Consider the following 24,601-nt stretch of genomic DNA (forward strand, 5'->3'; position numbering starts at 1 on the left):
CTAAAGCCTTTATCCATTTTGTACATTTTACCAAACTCCTACACTCACCAAATTGTACACATACTTCAACAGTCACACAGATTGACTACTGACAAAGTTTGGGATTTTTAAGTGAGAAGATGACTCCACAGCGCCCCCTGGAAGATTTCAAAGTTTAAGCCCTGCCTTCTACATTGACATAGAAAAATGAAATCGACACAATGTTCAATCAAAGGCACAGGAGCAAAGACATCTACATGCCACTTTTGACAGCCCTGCCACTGCCGCACGCACCAACGTGCACGTACGGCGCGCGTTACAGTTGGGGGGAAAACTGGGGGGTGCGAGGGCCCTTCGACACTGCTTGCAGTTTTAATTATCATTATTACTTCTACTTCAATACTTTCAGTACATGTTGCTGAGTAGTTTTACGCACTTATAACTTTTCATGCAGCACTTTTACTTATAATGAAGTATTATTACATTGCGTTACTGCTACTTTTACTTCAGTAAAGGATCTGTGTACTTCTATCACTATACCAGTATACTGTACGCCAAATTGTTCCTAGAATGGCAACGGAATGACCCGCCCTACTCTGCTTCTGGTTGGCTGGTTCTTGTTGCCTTCGTTGGTTTGATAGGTCAGAGTCAGGTAAGAATACTAGTGTAAGCCAATCAGAGGCAGGGGAGGGCGGGTCATGACTTCGCCATCCTAGGTAAAAAATATCGCCTACTCTTCACAATACCGGACGCTGTGGGTTTACGGCGGCTAGCTTCACAGCAGACAGACACAGCTACTCTGGAGAGGAATGCGGCACTCATAGCCACTACAATGTAAGTATGTCCACTATAGTAATATGATTGTTAGTGTAGTAACATGAACACTTTTCTGACTGTACTTCAGTGCTGTTAATTATACGTGTTTATTACTGTAATACGCTGTCAGCAACAGCCAGAGCCGGTGTTTATACATGTCGTTAACGAGCTAAGCTAAGCTAGCTGTCTTCAGTCGCTCGAAAAAACCTTTTAATTTGTTCGTTTTCGTCTTGGATAAATCATGTGGTGTACTTGTAGTGCGAATTTCTTGTCATGATCGAGGCTATATGTTTTTCCTTTATATGCTGTTTATACCCGCTGAAACATGTCTCTGCTGCCTGCTTGTAAGTTCATAGTAAAGGGTTAAGTCGCTATTCAGCATCTTTTCAGCGCTAATCAGTTTGTAATCGCCTGGAATAAGACATTATATTGTGTTAACCGGGTTTTTTTTTTAAGTATCAGTCACAGTAAATGAGGTTTAAAGGTGTAAAAAAAGAAAAAAGGAGAAAAAAGGGGGAAAGTCGGTTGTGTAGCTGAAGCCCAGTCCCTTTAATTGAGTCAGAGGTAGCTAGTGAAGGGAAGGAGATGATGTCAGTAGGACTGGTATGCAGCTCTGACATCAGCCACAAACTCACACAAAACTGTCCACTCGGGCCAAATAAGGAGGGAAAAGTCCAGGTACATAATGCTTAATTACAATATGTGGGTGGTAAATGACAATATACAGTATAATGGCGTCAGTGGTGGAGTTTAAATACATTTCCTCTAGTAAAGCGGTGGAAGAAGTACTCAGATCCTTTACTGAAGTAAAAGTACCAGTACAGCAATGTAAAAAATACTCCAGTACACTTTCCTGCATGTAAAACACTACTGAAGTACTTATGTAAGTATTAGCAGCAAAATGTATTCCAAGTATTGCAGTAAAAGTAATGTTGTCATCCCTCTGACTGATGTAGCCTATTATTATATATGACATCATTAGATTATTAATAGTGACGCTTCAGTGAGTAAGCATCATGTTACTGTTGTAGTTGTGCTGGAGGTGGAGCTAGTTTATATAGTTTGGTTAGTCCAGTGGTTCCAACCTAGGAGTCAGGCCCTTACTAAGGGTAGCCAGATGAATGTGAGGAGTTGTGAGATGATTAATGTGAGAGGAAAGAAGAAAAAACTTTCTGATATACACAAATCCACTAAAGCTGTCAAATAAATATAGTGGAGTAGAAGTATAAAGTAACATGGTATAGAAACAGTCAAGTAAAGTACAAGTACCTCAAAATTGTAGGTTACTTTAGCACAGGACTTAAGCTCTGATCTGAGGTACTCCTTCTACAACTACTGTTTAATACAACATTACGACTGTATTTCTTCTTTCATGTTGGGAAATGATCTGATCTCTTCTTCTGCTACTGAATGACTGATACTCTGAGTTGCGTCACTGACCGGACCTACTTAACCAACATATTTTTGTGTTGTTCACTGTGTTGTCTGTGTCGTATCCGTACCAGTTCCCACCAAGTTTAAACTTTTCTCTTTTTCTTTTTCACTCCAGTAAAACTCAAGGTATCACTCCCATCATCATTCAGTCAGCACGCCATGGCTGGCTTCAGGCAAGAGGATGTTGAGTTATATTATGAGATGGGAGAGGAGCTGGGCAGGTATGTGCTGCGTGTTTACTGTCTTTTGTTCTTCTTTTTCCATCACTTGCCCTAACATGTTTATAGTTGTGCCTATCACTGCAGCTCAGCTCTAAATTCAAGTTTGAATTAAGGCTGAAACAATTAGTCGATTAATCGATTAGTCAATTGACAGAATGGTTTTATAGCATATATACTTTTGAGGACCTCTTTGGCTCTATGGAATTGTGATTTTTTTTTAACCTTTTTTTTCTCACCTTATATACCAAACAGTTCAAGAAAATAATGGTCAGATTACTCAATAATGGAAAAAAGATGAGTTACAGCCCTAGTATAAATGCATCGGATGTATGAACATTTCCTTTTGAGGTTGAGAGATGCACTTTTTCACATATGTAGTATTGTGTGAATACAAATGCCTTCATTTAAAAACTGTACCTGAAGAAAGTCTTTTTTTAGCTGTGTATTTTTTCTGGTTATCAGTGATTGTAGTTTTGCACAAATTAAAACAAATGTCTATGTCAAGTATAATCAAATCACACCTTGCTACTTATTTTAGAGTCTGACTGATAAATACTGATATATTGCTGATGTAGCTGTACTGGCATTTATGAGTCAACCGATGAATGACAGGAAACTGAAGAAACAAAAAGCTTAAGATACCATCCATCCACCAGAGCCATCCATCCACCTTAATGTAGCACAAGCCAATCAGTTGAAATCTTGTCACGAAAGCAACTTGTGAAAATATCAGGATAGTAACTACTACAAATTTAAGTATAAAGTCGGAAACTGTATCATGTTTTTTCTGCTTCAAGGTTCAAATTTGTAAAACAAATTACAATTACGGCTTGACAGTGAAACAAAATAAGAAACAATTATATTTTTTAACCAGTAACTCTGCCATATTGTCTAGAATGAAAGCATTTTTATCAAATCCTTGATGACATATTCATTCATCTGTGACACATCTGATCTTGATTTGCCACCATTCTGTAGTTTTCCAACCAGAGAGTAGTCTCAGGTTTATTTTTTAACTATAAATTATCCTGCCCAGTACTTATTTTGGTCACAGTTGTTTTTTTAATATTGCGGCAAAACTACAGAACAGTTAAGACGTTGCAGATGTGACAAAAGTGGAAAGTTATACAATATGCAAGGACAGACAAAGGACAAGAATAACATACAAAGTTTACTGAACTCTCTTGAAAAATAGCAAAAACATGTTGGTTGCAGTTGTTTAAAGAATCAGCTGGAGGGAACATTATCAAAAATGTTTATTTATGCTGTGGGTTGTATAAAGCAAATTAACATTGGCTGATATGTCATCCTGTTATACAGCTGATGTTTGAACCCTAAACACCCTGTATTGTTCAGGCTATAATGTGTTTCAGATGCATTTTGATGCAGGTTTGAACTTCAATCACTCCAAAACTTTACATCTGAACTGGGTCAAAATAATTGAGTGTGTCAGAAAGTTATTAAATATCCCTTTTCTATTTTCTGACACTGAGCTCGATAGATTGTGAATGAGTCATCAAGTTTTAGCAGATTTAACACAAATCTGTACCGTGAGTATTTTGCCTGCAGTAATGCAGCAACATCGTGACATCACAGCCTCTCAATGTGCCTTTCCACCTCCGCTGTGGTGTGCTGAGGACACTCGGTGTGTTTGCTGAGAAAGAAAAGTATGCAAACATTAAATGGATCAACATTAAATTCTCTTCAGTCACGCTGTGAAATGCCGTCTCCTCCCCTGCACACTGCTGTTCTTGTTCTTGTCAGTAATGTTGTTTATTCGTTTCTCTCTAAACCAAAGTCTGTCGATTACTGTTTGGGCATTTTGTGGCAAAATTGTAGATTACACATATTTCCATCATCTTTATTTATGGTAATACTTCTACTTTTTTCCCTTTTTTAAATCAGCTTTTAGTACTTCAAGTATTTTCCTGATTCTAGTGTATCAACCTACTTTGTCACACCACTCACTTATAGAAAAGTCTTGAAACAAGTTGATCTTACAGGAAACAGATTGCAATATTCGCTTTTTTTTAGGATTTAATGATAGAGAAAATGACCTAATAATATGTATATTTTATCGTGGCAATTAAAGGGGTAAAGAAAAATATTAATGTTTAACTTTTACTACCTTTATCAATTTATTCTTGTTTTTTTTTTTTTTTTTTAGTAAAATACAGATTACTTTCATGTCTTCAAGCCTCTTAAAATTCAAATGAAACAGTCTGTATTTTGTTGAACTGCATGTCTTCACTGAGTCCTGTGATGAGGATTCACATGTAGAAGCTTATTCTTTTTAAGACCAAAAAAAGGTTGGGAAGCACTGACTTATTCTATAAAATGGTTAAATTATTGATCACTGTCCATCACAAGACGTCATGTGCTAAAGTGATGTTTTAATATCTTAATATGGTTAACATGGGCTGAACAGCAGCCAAAAATTCAGTCATTGTAAAACCTTGAAGCTGGAAAAATAACCACAAAAAGGCAAATAAGTGTGAGTGGCTGTAATGATACTATGGTCAAATTATTGGTCTTGATACTTGATTAATTAAGAAATGGGGACGAATTCCTTTTTATTGATCCATGAAGCCATCAGTTAATCATTTAATCCTGACCAGCTTTTTTAATGTAAAGTCAACATGTTCTTATTATTTTTCTTACATCCCTCTCTGTCTCATTTCTCTGCAGCGGACAGTTTGCTATCGTCCGTAAGTGTAAGGAGAAGAGCACGAGCATCGAGTACGCGGCCAAGTTCATCAAGAAGCGGCGGCTGTCCTCCAGTCGTCGGGGGGTGAGCCGCGAGGAAATCGAGCGTGAGGTCAACATCCTGCGGGAGATACAGCACAGCAACATCATCACTCTGCACGACATCTTCGAAAACAAGACCGACGTGATCCTGATCCTGGAGCTGGTGTCCGGAGGAGAGCTGTTTGACTTTCTGGCCGAGAAGGAATCTCTGACCGAGGAGGAGGCCACCCAGTTTCTCAAACAGATCCTGGACGGCGTTCAGTATCTTCACTCCAAACGCATCGCTCACTTTGACCTCAAGGTCAGTGTCCTGCACTCAGAAAGTCATGAGCCTCTGAGCCAACAGCCGTAGCTGACATGTTGGCGAGAAGTTCAGTGTAGGTGTTAAAAATCATGCAGAGCTGTAATTTTTTGGGCATGTCTGTGCTCTGAGAGTGGAGGTTTGTACAGTACAGGACTGCAGCTAATGATTATTTTCACCATTGATTTATTTAATTAATTAATTAGTCATTTGCTAAATGAAACATCAAAAAAAACATTGAAAAATGCTTTTGAATGCCAGTGTGAAAATTTGTAGAGCAACAGTCCAGAATCTTGAAATGTTAAATTGACTATAATTCAAGACAAAGAAAAGCAGCCAATTATTATGATTAATTGATCATCCAGCAGAAAATTAATCAGCCACTGTTTTGATACAGTACGAACAACAAGACTCTAAGAAAGGGAGTCTCATTCCTCTGGAACTGTCTGATTGTTTGGTGTAGATAAGTAAGGGAGTGGCATCAGGTCATCCTGAAGTTCTCTAGTTTATCCCTCAGATCAGTTTTGGGTCATCTTTGAAATTTCACATCACGTTGCAGTTCAGAACATCAAAGTAAAGATATTTCAATAACCAAAATCACAAACAATGAATAGTTCTGTTTCACTATTCCTAAAGTTTCAATATGTGGTCATACCACCAGCAGTGTAAGTAAGGATTCATAAGGCCTACACATAAGTTCCCACAGTTGAGTTTTGGTACCCAGTACTGTGGTGAGACAGAAACACTGACAATATTTCATCCAGACATTATTAGAAATGTTGACAGCTCTAAAAGATTGTGTGAATGTCAGTCTGTGATGGACAGATAACAGGTGTCCTGGCTGCACTCTCTCTGTTTCTTGGCTAGCTCTGTGTATCAAAACACAACCTTTCATCCCTCTCTCAGTGATGTGTTTCTGTCCTGTCTTTCCTTCAGCCTGAGAATATAATGCTGCTGGACAAGAACGTCCCCAACCCCAGGATCAAGCTGATCGATTTTGGGATTGCTCATCAGATTAAAGCAGGAAACGAGTTCAAGAACATCTTTGGGACGCCAGAGTTTGTTGGTGAGATCCTGCCGCTCCTCCTTAAAGTCCATTTTGCATCGTAAACAGTTCTGCTTTTTCTGCTTAGTGTGTGCTCACGGCAAACTTTGTAAGTGGATGATGGCGTGTTTTACATCTGCACATCTGGCTTGAGTTAAAGTGTTCATTCCTCTGTGCTTTACAGCGCCAGAAATAGTCAACTATGAGCCACTTGGACTGGAGGCGGACATGTGGTAAGATGTCAACTTGTTGTTTTTTTTCATCTGAAGCTGTTATGTGACTGGTGCGCCCTTTATAACTCATGTTTGGCTTCCTGTCTTCTCTGCAGGAGTATAGGCGTAATCACATACATTCTGTGAGTAAAGTTTGTTGCCATCAAAGAAACATAAATCACTTCACTCCTCGTTCACGTGTTGTCTAAAGCAAATCATTTTGTCTGTGTCAGGTTGAGCGGTGCTTCTCCGTTTCTGGGCGAGACCAAACAGGAGACCCTGACAAACATCTCCGCTGTCAACTATGACTTTGATGAAGAGTATTTCAGCAACACCAGCGAGCTGGCCAAAGACTTCATACGACGTCTGTTGGTCAAAGATCCAAAGTAAGAATTCCTTCAGATTTTATGCCAAAAGTAAACAAATAAGTCTTTGTTCTGTAATTTTCTGACTGTTGATTTGTTTTGTCTTTGCAGGAAGCGAATGACAATTGATGACAGTCTTGAACACCCCTGGATTAAGGTGTGTTTTTACATGACATTTGCATCTCATGATGTAAAATTCACACTTATGTTAACATTCAGCTGCTTGTAATGATTGTTTTTACTTAGATTTTCAGAATCACTATTACTATTTCTCAATTTTTTGGTCATTTTTTACTCACTATCCCTCTATCTCACTATGTAAAGAAGTATTTATGTGTATTTACCTGTCCTGAAATGAGCATTGACGCTTATAAATTGAATCACTTGTTCATAGATGTCCTTAAAAATGTTTGATAAACAGAACTGTGTGCAGGAAAAAGAATATTTAGCTGCTTATTGCACCAGCTGAGCGCTAATATGATCTTAAAAAACTAACTGCCCTGCTTCACTAAAATGTGTAGTTTTTTTTTTATTTGCACCATCTTTACATACGCTTTCACTTAAATAAGTCTGTATTTAGAATATGTATTATTATTATTGTTGTTGTTGTTATTGTTATTGTTATTATTATTAGTATTATTATTATTATTAATATAAATGGGAAAGAAAAACTATTACTGAATGATGAAAATGAACTAAAGTAGACAGTATTATAGGAAATAGAGAAGGTCATGTATGTAATTGTGTGTGATTGTTTATCAAATGCTCCTTAATCACATGAATATGGTCATAAGAGGTAAAAATGTCTGGAAAATTGTACATTTTAAGTTAAGTCTACGTTGAAACTATCTAAGTGAACTGAAGTAGAAATCATGTCAGTAGAAAAGAATAAAATGAATACACAAGCAACAATATTCATGCACCTTAAATTGACTCTCTTCCTTTTTCAATTATCAAATTACCATCCTCATTTCAGACCTTTCCACTTTTCCCTCTCCAGGTCATTAAGAGGCGGAACGTGCGCCAGGAGGAAAGAGACCACAAGCCTGAGCGCCGGCGCCTGAAGACCACTCGTCTGAAGGAGTACACCATCAAGTCCCACTCCAGCATGCCACCCAACAACACCTACGTCAACTTCGAACGCTTCTCTCAGGTGCTCGAGGAGATCGCGGCAGCCGAGGAGGGCCTGAAGGATCTGGAGCGCAATCAGCGCTCGTGCCGGGAGGACGTGGCTGCGCTGCTGTCCATATACGAGGAGAAGGAGGGCTGGTACAAAGAGGAGAACCAAAGCATCTCCAGCGACCTGAGCCACATCCGCCAAGACCTGCAGCGCACCCAAACCCAACGCAAGAAGAGCCAGGAGGAGGCTCGGCTCACCATGCAGGCCGCCAACATCCTCAAGCGCAAGTTCGGGCGCCTGGAGAACCGCTACGAGGTGCTGGCTGAGCAGGTGGCGTCTGAGGTTCGCTGGGTGGAGGAGTTGGTCAAGTCCATATCTGCAGAGAAGGACGGTCTCAGCTCTGGCAGCATGCCCTGAGCTCGGCCCACGTCCAAAACAAAAACATTTTCATTGTCAAGTACCCTCCTGCCCGTCTACTCCGCATGTGTCTGACGCTACGGAGTTCACGTGGGTCAGTTGTCATCATAAGCTACGCTGCTGCCCGCCGGGGGAAAATGTTACAACTTTTATGTCACGCTTAAGAGAATCAGGAAGCAGAGAGGCAATGTATTGAACCCATCCCCCCATGAAAAGGCTCATTCCTGTGTTTTATAAATTGATTTGTAATTTTTGACATTTTATGTACTGTAATTTGACATTTGTCATGCATAGTAGTGAAGAAAATTATTTTTAAACTATATTGGCAGTTTTTGCAATTCTCTTTTTTTTGTTAGCCTGATTTTTAAAATTTCACACCTACTACTCATTTTCCTTTTGCTGTAAAAGCCATAGATGTCTTCTCATGTGCTCATGCCTCAGGTTATCAGTCAGTTATGTGAGAAATCTTCACAATATCCAGTTCAAAGTGTCAGGTTTGCACAGAATTCAGGGGTATTTATGTGTTTGCTTATGTGCATTTCAGATAATATGCAATAAACATAAACCTACAATGTATAGAAGAAAGATTAAGTATTGTATAAACTCATCATTGCAGTGCCTGTAAACTGATCCAACCTTATTGCCTCTGCGAACACTCACCTGTCATCGAGTTCATGACATTTTTATCACACTGATATCGCTCGATGTCTTAAATGCAACAACTTTTGCACAGTAGCCTTGTTAACCAAATAGTGTGCATGGAAACTTTCTCTATATGCTGTTATATAACTGTTGGTTTTTCCGTTTTGACTCTCCATCTCCATATTTGCACACTTTAAACATTCCACTGATTTAAGTTTTTACATCTTGGTATCACATTCCCCCATGTATAGCATAGAAAGTATATTCAGTAGTATTTTTCAGTAGAGAAATGTACTCGTTTGCACTTAAATGATTATAGCAGTGTTCCAAAATATATTTTCAGTCTCTTAGGTGTAACAACAATTGACTCCACTTGTTTCAAAATAAAGTTACGACTGTAACCACGTTGTACTTACGTATTTTGTTATTGTGCTAATGGGAACTAATGTATTTAAAGTTTGCTCAATTAGAAGACAGCAGAGATCTCTACTATGTCTCATAATAAGATCATTTTTTTAGGTTGGTAAATGTCTCCTTTTAACCTGTGATGGCATGTAAGTACATTCACAATACAGTACTTTACAATTTTGAGGCACTTGTATTTGAATAACTATTGTACGCTCTGTATTTCAGAAGCAAATGTTGTACTTTTTACTCTACAATTATTTGACCGTTCAAGTTACAGTACTTACTAGTTATTTTGAAGATTAAAAAAAAAGTGATGCATCATTACAGATTAAACTGCCAACAGTACATAGACCAGTTTAAATTAGCCAAACCTCGACCAGTTACATGAAAATGTTTCTGTAATGTTAATGCGGTAATAATTAACATATATAATAATATAACAATCATGATGAATACTGTTCTGCATAATAATTACTTTTTAATGCTTTACTTAACTGTAGACACATTTAGCTTATAACACCTCTGTAGTTTTACTGAAGTGAGGATTTGAATGCTTTTACTTTATAATGGAGTACTTGGTAATTGTTGCATTGCACCCTGAACTCGTCTAACCTGAATGCTTCTTCCAGAACTAGTACACTGTCATGGTGGAGTCGGCCCCTCTGTTAGTCTACATAATTTAGTAAATAAAACAATGTACAAAACATCACAACTTTCACATCCAGTTTGCTCTGAAGTTTGATTGGGTGTGTTTGTTCTCATTACAGCAGCAAGGGGGCATAAAGTAAAGTCCTAAGGTAACAATACCAAGGATGCCCTCTGGTGGTGTTTCATCAAAACACATGAGATAGTTACAAACGTGGGCCGTTGAAGACATTTTATCAAAGCTGTGGTATTATTTGAAGGTCAAAGAAGACAACTAAAACAATAATCTGTGCGCACAGCCAGATAAACATAATTGCTGCTGGACCCCTGTAGACCCTCCACCTGTCGACAAATTCCCATTAAATCCAAAGCTATATATGGCAGACTGCCCAGAGACCAACCTGTCTTTCTATGCTGGAATAAATCTAAATATACAGCATATGTATACAGACTGGGGACAAATTAACAGAAAAATCTGAATAAAAGAGTGGAGAAACATCAAATACAGTTGCTTCTGTGCACCAGGGCTCACTGAAATGTTTGGTGAGTATGAAAATGATGTGAATAAAATGTGAAGACCTTTACAGTCACCAGATCTCAAGCCAGTTAAACACCTATGGAAGATTTTGGATCCATCATGATCTCCATCACCGTTTCCATAACAACAAATTATATAATATAAACTTTCTTCTTCAAATGAAAAAAATCCTTTTGTTATGCCTGCCTATGTTTATTTTTCTATCTGCTGTGCTCACGTCTCTCCTGAAAAAGAGATCTTGATCTCATTGAGCTTGTCTGATTAAATAAAGGTTTTATATATAAATGAGGAAATATCTTGTGAAGGAATGATGTTCATCCCTCCAACAGAGATTTGGCCAGGAGCACTGAAGCTGTTCAGGAGGCCTGACGTGTTCCTCTCTCCATACTGAGACACTTCATTTTTGTTTTTTCTTTAATTTGTTGCCCATCTAGTAACTTTATTTAGGAATTTGACACATAAAAGCACAATATCAAAGATACTGAATTAATAAAGCTCGTAATGATCTTGCCTCAGAAAAATACAGGAACCAAAATTAAGTTCCCCACTTTTATTGGTATCTTAAGTGCTTCAAATTCCTGTGATGAATTGTAATAAATCATTCATGAGTGAGTGAGAGGTAGAGATGTAGGCCAGTCTGAACCTGACTGATGACGCTCAGGAAGATCGTGACTTAAAAAAAAGGTTTGGTTTTGAACAAATTCTGTTTTTATTATTCTGGTTTGTGTGTGCTGCAGTTACGTGACTCATATCTATGCTTTGTTCAGTTGAGACTTCATATTCTGCCTCCTGTATAGTTGCACTTAAAGCAGTGCTTAGTCAGTTTAATGTCTTTACTTTAATGAAAGGAAAAATAAGCTGTTTCACACATTTCAGATCAATAGTTTGTGCAATAGCAAAGGTAAATCCAAACAACATACAAAAAAAAGCCTACACAGTAACACATAACATTTTAATGGTTTTATTTTTATATTCATTATGGCAATAATAAATAATAAACAACCTTGTAATCAGTAAGCTTATATAATTCATACAACTGTCTGTTTACTGATGATATGTGTATCAAACTGCACCCCGTAGATAATAGGAAATCGTCTGTTTTGTAAACTTTGAGACTGTATCAGCATTCTTCATGTACAATAATGTAAATGTTAAGTTGTTCTCTTTGTTTACAAATGATACAAAGAATTGTTTTAAAAACCATTTTGAAACAAATGGATAATCTGAGCGAAACTGCTACAATCACTATAATGGGATGAGTGGAGGAACTGCTCATCTTTGTGTTGAAATCTGCTGTGAGAGTGTGCGAACTTCACCCTGAAACCCTCCTCAGTGTGATAAAGCAACGTCTGGAACAGCTGGAGGTGTCGGGAGTGAAATGCTTGGTAGTGGTCACGGCAGCAACTGCAGTCTGTGCATTCATGACTTCAGTCCAACGTGCTCCAGTCTGTATTTCCAACCAGTTTATTTTGTGTTGGTCCAACGTCAAACCCTAACGATACACAGACTTCACATTATTTAGATGAAAAAATGAGCAATGTTTCCTCGTTGTCTTTGCACGAGTTGAGAGTTAAAAGTGTTTGTTCTTGTTTTTCTTCAGCCTGGTCCAAATCCACAGAAAGTCTGAATTTCAGTTGTTTCACGCGTCCTTCAGAGAGTTGATGTGGGCACAGATTTTCAGTGCAGGTCCCAGTTTAAGGTTCATGGTGCTGACCAGGTGGTCCTCTGTGAGAAGCAGCAGAGCCTGTCCGTCTATCTCCTGTGAGCGAAACTCCTCGGCTACGTCCTGACCGTCTGAGGAGAGAGAGGAGACCAAAAGCCTTCATCTTTTCAAAATTGTATTTAAAATCATCTAAAGCTAATATGAAGCTTCAGCCAACCAAATGAGTCAAATCAAGTAGATATCTTTCAATGTAAGTTTTTTTTTTTTTCCTCAACAGGGAAACACACAGAGGGAATATGACGTTAAAAAGACTGTAACTGTGACAGATATCCACTTGATACTTCATATAAGCTTCAGATAAAATTTTAAATGCATTTTTTCACAAAGCAAGGACTGTAGATTTTGTGGCCAGTATTATCACATCTATTGTTTTAAGATAGATTTTAAAGATTGCGAGCCTATCCTATAACGTCCTTAAAGGTAGCAACAGTGGAGCGGTTTCAAAATACGAAGGAAAAGCTGCTTCGTTGGTTTTAGCAGTTAACGCGACAATGGCTCAACAGCGGAAAAGGAGGGAAGTGTGCCACCTACAGACATTCAAACATAAGAAATAACCCAAGGAGTAATGCTGTTTTAATTTTGTGTATGATCAGATGTTGAAAGTTTAAAGTAAGAAAGTGCTTTTGACCTACTGTACTGAGATTTGGGTAAAAATGTAGACCACAAGAAAAGAAGGAAATTGTATTTGTGAAGGTTGCTGTATTGAAAATCAACTAATATGTATTTTAATATGTAATATGTACTTTTAATATTTACCGTCATTAATTGAGGTTTGAAAAACTGTGACTAGAAAATCTTTAATAGCTGCATTTTTATATTTTTTCCTAGAAGCTAACAGTGAACTTCCTATTCTATAATAAGCGTAACTGAGAGGTGTAACAGTATTAAATGAACTCTGGATGACGAGTTCGTACCTGGCAGGGAGTTGATGTACGAAAACACTTGTTCCACGTTCCACAGAGACGGACAGCTGACAACTTCCTCTCCGTCAGAAACGCTGATTGTTTCGGTCATCCTCTGCTCATGCTCTCTCTCCCTCTCTCGCTCTCTCTCGGCCTGCTTCCTGAGCCTAGTTGTCATGGGAACGGGAGGTTCATCTTCCTCGTCCTCCTCGTCCTCCTCGTCGTCCTCCTCTACGTCCTCTTCCTCCCTAACTGAGCTTTGTTGAATCTCCTCCGCACCAAACGATACACGAGTCTGTGGAGCGCAAAGACAGTCAGAGAAATATCTAATCAGATAATATTTAATTTCCCACCTTGCTGTATTTTGTCTGGTGAAGCTTTAATGGTTAATGATTTATAAGAAATAATACATGCTAACCCTAAAAGTTTAGTTTTGGTAATTTATTTGCACAACTAACAAAACACAGTAAAACACAACACAACATTAACAGATTTGAATGGTCTTTTCATTCCTAGAAAGAATCTGTTTGTCCTATCCGTCTGTCTACCTTCAAATATATATTTTAACTAAACTCAACTATCATTTGATTGTATTGCTTGCATTTTACATAACAGTGATTCCATTTAGGTGACAGATTTGTTCTTTTTTTAAATTTATTAAGCAACTTACCAACATTTGTAGTGTTTAAAAAATATATAATTTACCCTTTTGTCTAGTCTTACAAGTCCTTAACTATTACACCTTTGGCTATTTGAACTTTCTTCTTACTTGTTTTACTTTAAATGTTTCTTTATTGTTTTATTCTGTGCTCTATTCTTAGTTGTCCCTGTCTTGTTATTTCATTATCTTATCGTATAATATTTTACTGTTTCACTGTGTCGTTTTATTGTTAACACTTTGTAACTGTTAGAAAAGAAGTGCCATATAGTAGTATTTTATAATGCCTTTGCATCCCTCTATAAATAAATTCTGAATCATGATAATTGTGCAGCAGATCAGAAAGGCAAGAAAAAGATTGAAAACAGTTGTTTCATTGTTGTCTTTTATAAAGTTATAAAGTCTTTTAGACTTTAGAAAATGAGAAGCTGAGGTCTCCTGTCTCTCTGAAACACTGTGCTGTTATTTACAGCTTTGAACATTTCTTCCCAAGCGAAGAGCCTCCTCCACGGTTCACACAACGCTACATTTGGAGTTACTGTCAATCATAGTTTGTCCCCAGAGAGCAGCTTTTGATCCCTGCTGCACTTCTGTATTTTCCTACATGCATCAGGTCAGTGATGCTAACTGACCTGTCTCAGAAAATGCTCTCTGGATGCTCCGTTGACTCTGCTGGGAGGTCGTCCTCTCCTGCCTGTGGGCCTGTGACCCCAGCGACCTGCTCTCAGCATGGTGATACGCTTAGTGCAGCTCACACTGAACCTAAACATCAAGAATCACAAACTATTAGATTGGCTTCGCACACTTTATTTTCTCCACCACAGATGATCAAATGTGTGTTGTGCTGATATCACAGTCATGATATCAATCTCTAAGCTAAAAAAATGCCCTTTGAGATTTATTAGTGCAGACAGGTATTTGCCATTTCATATTGAGCTGACAGTCTGCATCTGGACCTAAAGCTGTCCTGTCTCTGATGCCTGCATGGAGACACAGAGGGAAACCTGGGAGCAATTATACGCCAGAGACTTTTTCTTATAACCCAAATGTAGCTCAATGGAATCCAGATGTCAGATGACGTGTCTCACCACCACAGAAACAGATGGCGTTTTAGTTTACTTGTCTTGTGTGGGCAGGAAACTAAAGATAATACAGCATTTTTTATCTTTATTAACAGATAAAGTAGCTCTCGCACTCTGCACTTGGTTATAAACAGTTTCTTCTTTATGTTACAGTAATGTGCCTTTATTAGGGAGGACGAGTGTTACTTATTCTTTCCCCATACTTTCCAAGACTGTGAGGTGTATCTAAAACTGAAACTTCGGTTCAATTCAAATCAAAATTAATGAATTTATCCTTTAAGAAACAATTTGAGGGAAGCAAATTTGAAAACACAAATACACCCAAGCAAATCATTCACATATATAAACAATCAAAACATTTTCATTATGATAATGTAATAAAAGTGGTAAATATGCTAGGAATAATGGTTAATCTGTTAGTGTCTGACATCACTAAGGACCATTATATTTAGAAAATGCAAAAAGTTGTTTACAAATCTAAAAACAAGTTAATGTCAAATGGCTTCAGGAATAAAGCCAAATTCTTGAAGTCATTAGCTTTAAGTAGTCATAAAATACATCTGTGTGGTCTTTGATCATTTTTTTTATGCCTTTTTCAGGACTTCAGTTCATGACTGCTCTGTGCATTATGTTTTCCCAGTAATTTTAGCTGATGTTAACAACACTTTGTAACATGTTCTTGACTTTATTTTAAAGGATGTCCTGTTGTAATTCTTTATTTTTCTGCTCATCAAAAGACCGAATTCAACAATATGTTAGTTTGTCTATCAATACTTCCCTACCTTGTTTGTGTCACTCAGTCAAAATCCTTTGTTGGTTTTAGTTTTTTCATGAGATTTGTTTACAATAAAAAATATAGAATATTGCCAGATTTATCCTTTAACATCAAATAAAGACTGAAACTACTGTACTGTGACAAATGGCCAAAAATCAGTCTTTTCTCCCTAAATTGTAAAACAGCAAGGCTGCAGATTTTGACATAAAGAAAAGTAAGCAAATGCTTAATTTGCAATAAAATATGATATAGTTCAGTTTGTACATTAAACTTAAGAAATTAGGGATAAACACAGATATAAAAAAAGACTGATGCTTGATGTTACTTGTAAACTATCTGAGAACCAGAAACATGTTCATTACAGCTGGATTACAGCGCAATTTATTTACCTTCTGACACACGTCATGGAGCAGAAGCGCTTGGATCGTAGAAATGTGTGAGCGTAACCTCTGTTCCCACAGAACTCGCACTGCAGCACACCTGACGCGCTCTCCTCCAACGCTGCAATATCAGAGGACCAGCTGTTAGTCACATGTGTACACACACACACACACACACACACACACACACACACACACACACACACACACACACACACACACACAGGAACTCACCCTCTGCTGCAGGAACATTGTTCTCCATCTCAGAGTCGCTGGAATCTGACTGGTCAGCATCCAGAGGACTGTCCTCTGCTGCTGCATCCCCGTTGGTTGGTATCTCCTGGGACTCAGGCAGTGAGGCCTGCTGGTCTGCTAACAGTGAAGAAGGGACAACCTGCAGGAGGAATGAAACACTAAACCTTATATACTGATGAATAATAATAACTTTATTTGTGTGGCACTTTTCTTAAAAAATGTTTACAAGTGCTTTAAATACAATGAAACCAAAGTAGACAGTGATGTAAAATGACCACAATTAAATAAATAATAAAGCTGAATAATAGAAAAAAGGACAATACAAACAATAAAACAATAATTGTATTAATAAAAATAATAAGAAAAAGTCATATGAGCCAAAAGCAAACAATTAAAAGCAGATGACATAATAAATATGTGGACATGGATTTGGTTACACTAATTGACTATTACGACTACTTTTCTTCATGGCTTGCTGATTACAATAAGGCACTTATAAAGCTATAAAGAAAATATGAACTATATACCTCAAATTCATAAAATTGGTCCAGAAAGGATAGCTACAGCATCAATTCAAAGGATCTCAGGGTTAACTTCAGCTAAAACATCCACCTCTGTAAGACCCCTATTGTGGCACCTACAGCTGACGTACCGGGAATGGCTCCAGGCCCTCTTGGATGATGAATCCCTCAACGAGGTGTGTAAGGATCTGGGTTGCAAGTATCCTGTCAGGGCTCCCTGGAAGGCTGGCTGAGGCGGAGGGGGGCTGGCTGGGGCCTCTTGCTGCAGCAGGCAGGGTGGCAGGAGGTAGAGGAGGAGGTGGAGGGTTGCTGCTGTTGTTGCCACTGCCGGTGGTGAGCTGGGAGGGTGCTTCCACCTGCGGTGACCTGACCGCTGAGTGACTGGACAAGACGAAGGATGAACCCATCACTGGGGGTCAACGGAAGGCATAAAAAAAACGAAGAGAAGAGAGAATGTAGAGTTATAAATGGCTGCAATGCATTCTCCTTTCTTTTCTATTTTATTCGTTCATTGTCATATTTTACCTGCACCATTCTGCTTAGGAGACGCAATGAGAGGTGTAGGGGTCTTGTCTCTGTGTGGACTTGGAGAATGTTCCTCTTTTCTCTCCTCTGAGCTCAGTCCGTTCACTCTGCATGTGTGCCCCGACTGAAATTCAAACCCTCGGTCAAACCAACACATACTAAAATAAGGCTATGCTTATAAAGCTTTACCAGAGCACATGGCGACTTACGGATGATGTTTCGTTACGCCTCACAGGATGCACTTTCAGATCAACGGCCACCGTCTGAGGAGGGGGGAGGTTCTGGTAAGGCATCTGCAACAGGGCCTCTGCTACAGGCAGCTCCCGCTCCGTCAGCAGCATCTGGCCCGACCGGACGGCCAAAGCCTGGACTGAATGCAGGGACAGCCTCTGGAGGGAGGCTGGGGGGTTCTGGGGTAGCCTGGGTAAAACCAGAGGTGGCGGGGGAGGCGGAGGCTGGTTCTGCACTTGTGGGAATGAGGTCCGACGCTGGGGAGCGGCCACCAGAGGAGGAGGCTGAGGCTGAACGGTGGCAGCTGGGAGTGAGATGTGGGCTGATGATGCAAGCACACTGGTGACGGAGGGAGAGGAAGAGGAGGATGAGGTGTGGGGGTCACTGCTGGGTACGTGTGACTGGGTGCTGGTCAGTCTTTTCACAGGAAGAGGAAGAGCGGTGGAGTTGGTCTCTTGGGGCGCCACTCTAAGGGCGATGGGCTGGAGCTGTCTGTGGTTGGGAGCGGCTGCTGTGGCCTGCTGGAGGATGAGCTGGTGATGAGCCACTCGCTGACCTGGCGGACAGGACAACTGCTGCTTGACGAGAGCGTGGGTCTGCACCGGAGAGTAGGCTGCAGGGAGGACGATGTACATGAGGGACATGAGGAGAAAAAACTAATCAGCAACACAAAACAAGTATCACAAGTTAAAATATCTGCTGTGAAAAAGACCTGTGGAAGGAAAGGCTGAAAGAGGTTTAAAGAGTTCAATTACATGGAGAATTACAGCTAACTTGCAACTTCAAATGGATACTAATTTAGAAAGATTGCCGTCTGTAATAATGCACTTAATATATTCAAATGCAATGTAAGTCTAGATACAAACTATTGTTTAAATAGTTTAATATAAAACTAAATTGTTTGTCAGAATATGGCTTGATTATCTTAAAGAAAATCGAATATATACATATTACAAGTCTTTAAATGATAATAATAAGTTATATTAATACATTCTTTTTTAATATATTGATTTGATTCAAAACACCTTTGTTAATATCTTTGTGATATTTACCTCTTAACTCGTGTTTTGTAAAACCATATAAAAAAGCTAAATGTTAAACAAAGGGTGGAAGTCACAGGCTACATCTGTCTCTCTCTCAGTTCATGTTTTAAAAACTTACCTGGCAAAAAAAAAAATATTGACACACTTGGTGAATCATTATTGAAGAAAAAGTAATACAAATTCTGGCTAAGATGCAGCTAAAAGTGTGTTTGTGTTTTGCATTAGGTCATGAAAAGAATAGTTTGTTGTGATGTTTATGCCAAATTGTCCCCTAAAATATCTATATTTTAATTCAAAGTCAATGGAAGCATTCACTTTGTAAGAGGCTTTGCTGCCTAGAGAACAACTTTCTTCCCCCAAAACACTCAAAGACAATATATCACTGATTAGCTGAAAGACAAAGGTAACATGCCCCTCCCAGCAGTAATATAAAATATTTGAACATGTGTAAAATTATTGTAGAGTCTTAAAACACATGGGATTGCAAGTGAAATAACCTTTAAACACACAGTAACTCACCTGGGGCTATAATCTGGGTTCCAGAGGCCAGTCGGGTGATATCAGCCGGCCCTGAATCTGTTGAGGAGTCAGTCAGGTGGTTGGCCTTCAGCGCACAGATTGACGTCTTGGACAAAGACGTAGCCGGAGCCAGAGCTTGAGCTTGTGACTGGGTGGATGGCTTTAAAATGACACTGTGGGCCGTGGCCAGAGCTCCAGGCAAATGTGCACGCAGAGCCAGATTCTGCACCTGAATATATGCAAAAGGAAAGTCACTCACACTGTTTATTAAAGCCCTGGGTTGTGAGATTTAACAGCCCGTCTCTACCATGTCCTTAATTCATTCATGCGATGGTGTCAATGGTTAATCTATTGTGCAAAAACCTAATCCCTTTTTACCTCTCACTTCTATATTTATCACATATCTGTAAGACACCGACACTGCCGGTCTCCTGCCGTGCATGGATTATTTTCATGCCTGGAAAAGTTTGTACCTGAGAGGAAGTAGGTAAAGAGGAGCAGGAGGTGACAGCAGGGAGGTCTGATTGAACTGCAGCCACAGTGGCTGCGGGAGTTAGAATGAGCTGATGGAATAAAAGCAGAAAGCAAGAGGGAGAGAGGGGGGGGGGGGGGGGGAGACAGGCGGCGAGTTGTTTAAAAAGCAGGGAGCTGCATGGCATCAGAAAAAAAACACATGCAGTAAAAATTCAGTAACTGTAAGTATGAAAGTTTGTACCATCTGAGTACGAAGGTACATCTGAGCTTGATTACAGTTGGCTGGTCTGTTCCCCAGGAGCATGGCCTGCTGGGATATGGTGGTTGCTGCAGCAGTGGAGTTGGACGCCTGGGTCCGGCCAATCAGCTGGGCTGTTACCGGAGATGCTGGTAAAGTGATCTGGATTCAGAGTGGCGAGATGAGGACAGTAAAAAGAGAGACACTGGGGTTGATATCTGTGCTCTGAGCGGCTCAGATTGATGTGAGTGGTAACCAGAAGACTCACAGAGTTTTGGGAAACACCAGAAGGTGGATGAACCAAACTGCCACTGGATGAAGAAGGCGACTGCCTCTGACAGACTGAAGCCTGGCAAACATTGGAAACACATTACACCCCCCCTCTCTTACACTCTATCATTCATGCTTAAGTGACTCTCCATGTGTGCACGGCCATATGACACACACACACATACGCACTCACACACAAACACGCCATCTGACCTGCTGTATGGTGGCCAGACTCTGCAGATGGGGTGTGTGCTGGTGCTGCTGCAGGGCTGCTGTCTGCAGCATGAGGTGCTGCTGCTGGGCTGCATACATCTGATGAAGGTACTGTGCTGCCATGCTCTGAGGTCTGTGGATAGCGTGCTGGATCACCTGTTGGGCATTTTGCTTTTATTTTTTTGTGAGATTAGTGAGGTGACAAGAAATGAGGGAGAGAGTGGAGAGGTGGCATGCAGCAAAGGTTCCCTGCTGTACTGAACATTGTGATAGAAGCATTTGTTTTTGTAGTGCTTGATTTTGGTTGTTGGTAATGTTGTGGTGGGGTGTTATATGGAGCACTGTGCTGTTTGATGTCTGTCTTTAACTGTTATGTCCTTTGTTGATGTTTTGTTTGTCTGACAATCGCCATGGACACACAAGGAATTTCCAAAAGGATAATAAACTAAACTATACTCAAACCACAGTTGTTGGTTTGGTGTAACTTAACTACCAGAACGCCGCACAAATGGAAATTTTAGAACACTTTCTATTTCATTTTGGGAAATAAATGTAATTATCTGATGTTTAGATTTACTTCCAAGGACTTGTGGTATTTAACACCCTTATAAAAGAACAAAACTAGTAATTGGATTTCACTCTTGTGTGTAAAAGTCATATGAAAGTTGTATTTTTAAAATAACAGACAACTCCTCTTAGAATGAAATAATTGTTTTATTAACCTCTTACCTCATATAGACAGTATAATAACCATGCTGAGGACAGAGCACTGTCTATTTAATGGACTATGTGTCATATTGCAATTCTCCAATATTTCAGAATTTCAATTTTGTTTAAAGTTCAAAGTCAACTTTATTGTCTATCCTGGTACATGTGCAGGACATGTAGAGGATTGCAATTATGTTTCTCTCAGACCCAAGGTGAGGTATACAACAATAAAATAACAATAATGATAAAGTGGCTGGTGCTGTTTTGTGTGTGTGCGTCTGTGTGTGTATATGTTTGGAGGGTAGGGGTGAGGTTCCTGTGTTGGCATTCAGGAACTTTAAGAACTTTGTGGTGCAATCTATCACTTCACCAGTCAAGACAAACAATGCGCAAAGAAGTCTGTACTGTCTATTACCTGGACTACACCTTCCTATAAATTTAATCTGCAGAGGTCTAAGGTTGTGCCACTTGGACTACATTCTTGCTAAATAAAACAGTGCATACTAAGGTTCAAGGTACAGTCTATTACCTGCACTACCTTCCTGTCAAATAAAATAATAAACGCAAAGGTCCCAGGTACTGTGTATAACCTGCACTGCATTCCTGATGAATAAAACAATAGGTCCCAGGTACTGTCTATCACCGGCACTGCATTCCAGTTATTTAAAATAATGCATGCAGAGGCTCCCGGGTAAAGTCTATTACCTTTACTACCTTCCTGTTGAATAAAATAACGCATGCCTAAGTCTCAGATACTGTCTATTACCTGGATTGAATTCTTGTTAATTGAAGAAATGCATGCAGAGGTCTCCTGGGTGCTGTCTATTTCCTGCATCACCTTCTTGTTAAATAAAATAACGCATGCAGGGGTCCCTGGGTACTGTCTATCACCTGGACTGCCTGCCTGTCGGGGGGGATGATGCTGAGTGACGTAGAGGGCGCCTGGGTGCAGGTGGTGCTGCCGGAGCTGACTGTTGCCATGGAGACCACAGCTGATGTGGTGGGGGTGATGCAGGCTCCGGTCCTGTTAGTCTCCGGCTGCTTCTCTCCTGGGCTCTGCCGATCCATCTCCCGGGTCACACTGAGTCAGTAACGGGAAAACTGTGGGGAGGTTAAAATAAAAAATAAAAAAACATTAATTAACAGGAGGTAGCCTAATTAATAAACCAGCGCCGTCTTTAACTTAATCAGAGTCTGTAAGGTTAAAAGCTAGTTCTCAAATATCAAGATCAAGCTTTCAGTGAGTCTGAAAAAAGCACCAGCTGGAGCTTCGAATGGGCAAATGAATAGATAATTACTGTCTAATATGAAACAACACACCCAGTGCTCATTCTGCAAACTGTTATTGAGCAGGCATGAGGTTTTCTTATGTGCTAAAAATCAAAGTATTTACCTGCAAATCTTATTAAAATCATTACAATTTGAGGACATTTCTCGGTCATATCTTATTCGTGCATGAATGAATGATTGTTTGTCTCGCCAATCTTGTAAAAAATGTCTTAATTAATTCCATAGATTTCACAACTACTTCATAAATTTGGCCCATTAATGTGTACTTAAATTGCAGGACGTTTGAAAAAACGTTTGAAAAACCATTTTCATCTATTAACAGAAAAACCTGATGATGTTCATTATAACTGAGTTTCAGGAGGAAATTCACATTATAAAATGAGCAAAAAATAAAACAGACACACAAATAAATGAAAAAGATAATCCATACTGTATAATAAACAGCACAACACAGTTGGGCTGTAAACTTTGAGGCCGGCTGAATAATCAAAATAAATATAACTCACCACAATTTAAGTCACCAATAGGAAACAGAAACCTGCAAAAATACTGTTTTACTTACATACTGAGGCTCCAACTTAAAATCATGTTTTTTTTATTAATGGTTGTAAATGTTACATTGTGCTAGCCCCATACATCTGTAAGGAGACAAATATCAGACAGATGTGCTCCTGTGCTGGAGGGCTGTTTGGGATTAAATCCAGCTTCATATAAGTCAAAAATATTTTAACAATATTGATTTAATTATTTCAAAGAGCAAGCTTTTAAATGGTAAAAATAGACCCAATATTTCATTATGACAAATATTTGTGATTTATGCGCGTGTGGCAGCTTGAATATTAATTGCCTCTTGCTGCAGAGGCGGTTGTGTCCAATTAAACAATGATATTTCTCAATAAACCTCAAACCATCATAAAATCAATCCTGGATTCAATGGACTGCCCTTAATTTTTGGACCCTTCGGAGAAAACATTCAACAAATCTGGATGTCATTTCCAGTCTGTCTGTCAGTCTGTCTGTCTGTCCGTCTCTCGGCGCTGTTTGCATGCACAATCATTCATCTCATCGGCGTTACCTGCCTGCCTTTGATAGACATGGGCCATCAGGAGCTGATCATACCCCGGCACATTGTCCCAGTCATGAAGCCTCCTGATGCGTCAGTAGGTTACTGTCTAAAATGGAGATAGAAAAAAAAAATCAGACCGTACACAGGAGGCGATATAAAAAGCCTTGACACAGCACCGCTCGCAGTGCGGGAGGACCTTCCACAGCTGGAGAGTCTGCTGCGCTCAGTGCTGGAGAGAGTCCCCTCAATGTCCTTCAACCAGGATTCATGGAGTTTCTTCATCTACAGCTTGTTTTATGACGGTGTGTCACTAGGGTTGGGAATTTGGAAATGTAATAGGTTACAGATTACTAGTAACCCTATTTAAAATGTAATAAGTAATGTAACTAGGCCTATTTCAATTACTTAATCAAAGAAAACTTATTACAAGTGATTAATCTTCTAATTTCCTAACCAATGTTTTGAATTGTTAGGGTAAGTGTACCCATAAAGCACCAAAATCTAAGTTCAGATGTTTTCATGGACACTGACAGGATATATAAGGGAGATCATTTCTAATAAAGAAAGATTTATCTCTCATTTGAAAATGTATTTATTAGTTCATGTACATTTTGGAATATAAAATAAAGATATTTTATGAAAAAAGTCAAAAGTCTGGCATGGGTTTAATTGGTACTGTGACACCATTTATTGTCATTCCACATATATACCAAACAGGTAATAAACCCACTTCATGATTTATTTACAAAATATAAAACAATATTGATATCAAAGAATTAAAAACAGCAATATATGTATTCAGTAACATGTTAAATATTAAGAAATAAGGAAAAAACC

The 24,601-nt window shown here is 39.2% G+C and overlaps 2 protein-coding genes across 2 annotated transcripts; one reads left to right on the forward strand and one right to left on the reverse strand.

Moving 5' to 3' along the window:
* The first annotated feature begins 742 nt into the window (after positions 1-742).
* dapk3 (death-associated protein kinase 3) lies at positions 743-9,696 on the forward strand. The gene is made up of 9 exons (XM_062428642.1): positions 743-813; positions 2,345-2,450; positions 5,139-5,499; positions 6,436-6,565; positions 6,729-6,777; positions 6,873-6,899; positions 6,990-7,142; positions 7,233-7,278; positions 8,122-9,696. The coding sequence occupies exons 2-9, from the start codon at positions 2,389-2,391 to the stop codon at positions 8,656-8,658; spliced, it is 1,365 nt and encodes a 454-aa protein (XP_062284626.1). The 5' UTR covers positions 743-813; positions 2,345-2,388; the 3' UTR covers positions 8,659-9,696.
* A 2,257-nt stretch (positions 9,697-11,953) lies between these two features.
* On the reverse strand, positions 11,954-23,822 carry phc3 (polyhomeotic homolog 3 (Drosophila)). Its single transcript, XM_062428946.1, has 15 exons — positions 23,774-23,822; positions 22,300-22,509; positions 20,701-20,856; positions 20,486-20,566; positions 20,221-20,379; positions 19,979-20,068; positions 19,506-19,734; positions 17,922-18,556; positions 17,713-17,836; positions 17,319-17,596; positions 16,646-16,805; positions 16,421-16,532; positions 14,807-14,936; positions 13,529-13,811; positions 11,954-12,685 (listed from the first exon to the last, which is right to left on the reverse strand). The coding sequence occupies exons 2-15, from the start codon at positions 22,474-22,476 to the stop codon at positions 12,531-12,533; spliced, it is 2,769 nt and encodes a 922-aa protein (XP_062284930.1). The 5' UTR covers positions 22,477-22,509; positions 23,774-23,822; the 3' UTR covers positions 11,954-12,530.
* Between the last annotated feature and the right edge of the window lie 779 nt (positions 23,823-24,601).

The sequence above is a fragment of the Scomber scombrus genome, chromosome 11 (assembly GCF_963691925.1).
Source record: "Scomber scombrus chromosome 11, fScoSco1.1, whole genome shotgun sequence".
Taxonomy (NCBI): Eukaryota; Metazoa; Chordata; class Actinopteri; order Scombriformes; family Scombridae; genus Scomber; species Scomber scombrus.

What these genes read in the sequence shown, in the direction of transcription:
- dapk3 (XM_062428642.1), top strand. Translation starts at nt 2,389, where the DNA reads ATGGCTGGCTTCAGGCAAGAGGATGTTGAGTTATATTATGAGATGGGA. An exon ending in CTGTTGGTCAAAGATCCAAA is followed by an intron (nt 7,143 to 7,232) that starts GTAAGAATTCCT and finishes TTGTCTTTGCAG; the next exon opens with GAAGCGAATGACAATTGATG. An exon ending in TTGAACACCCCTGGATTAAG is followed by an intron (nt 7,279 to 8,121) that starts GTGTGTTTTTAC and finishes TTCCCTCTCCAG; the next exon opens with GTCATTAAGAGGCGGAACGT.
- phc3 (XM_062428946.1), bottom strand. Translation starts at nt 22,476, where the DNA reads ATGGATCGGCAGAGCCCAGGAGAGAAGCAGCCGGAGACTAACAGGACC. An exon ending in GTCTGGCCACCATACAGCAG is followed by an intron (nt 20,567 to 20,700) that starts GTCAGATGGCGT and finishes AATGTTTGCCAG; the next exon opens with GCTTCAGTCTGTCAGAGGCA. An exon ending in CTTTACCTACTTCCTCTCAG is followed by an intron (nt 19,735 to 19,978) that starts GTACAAACTTTT and finishes GCATATATTCAG; the next exon opens with GTGCAGAATCTGGCTCTGCG.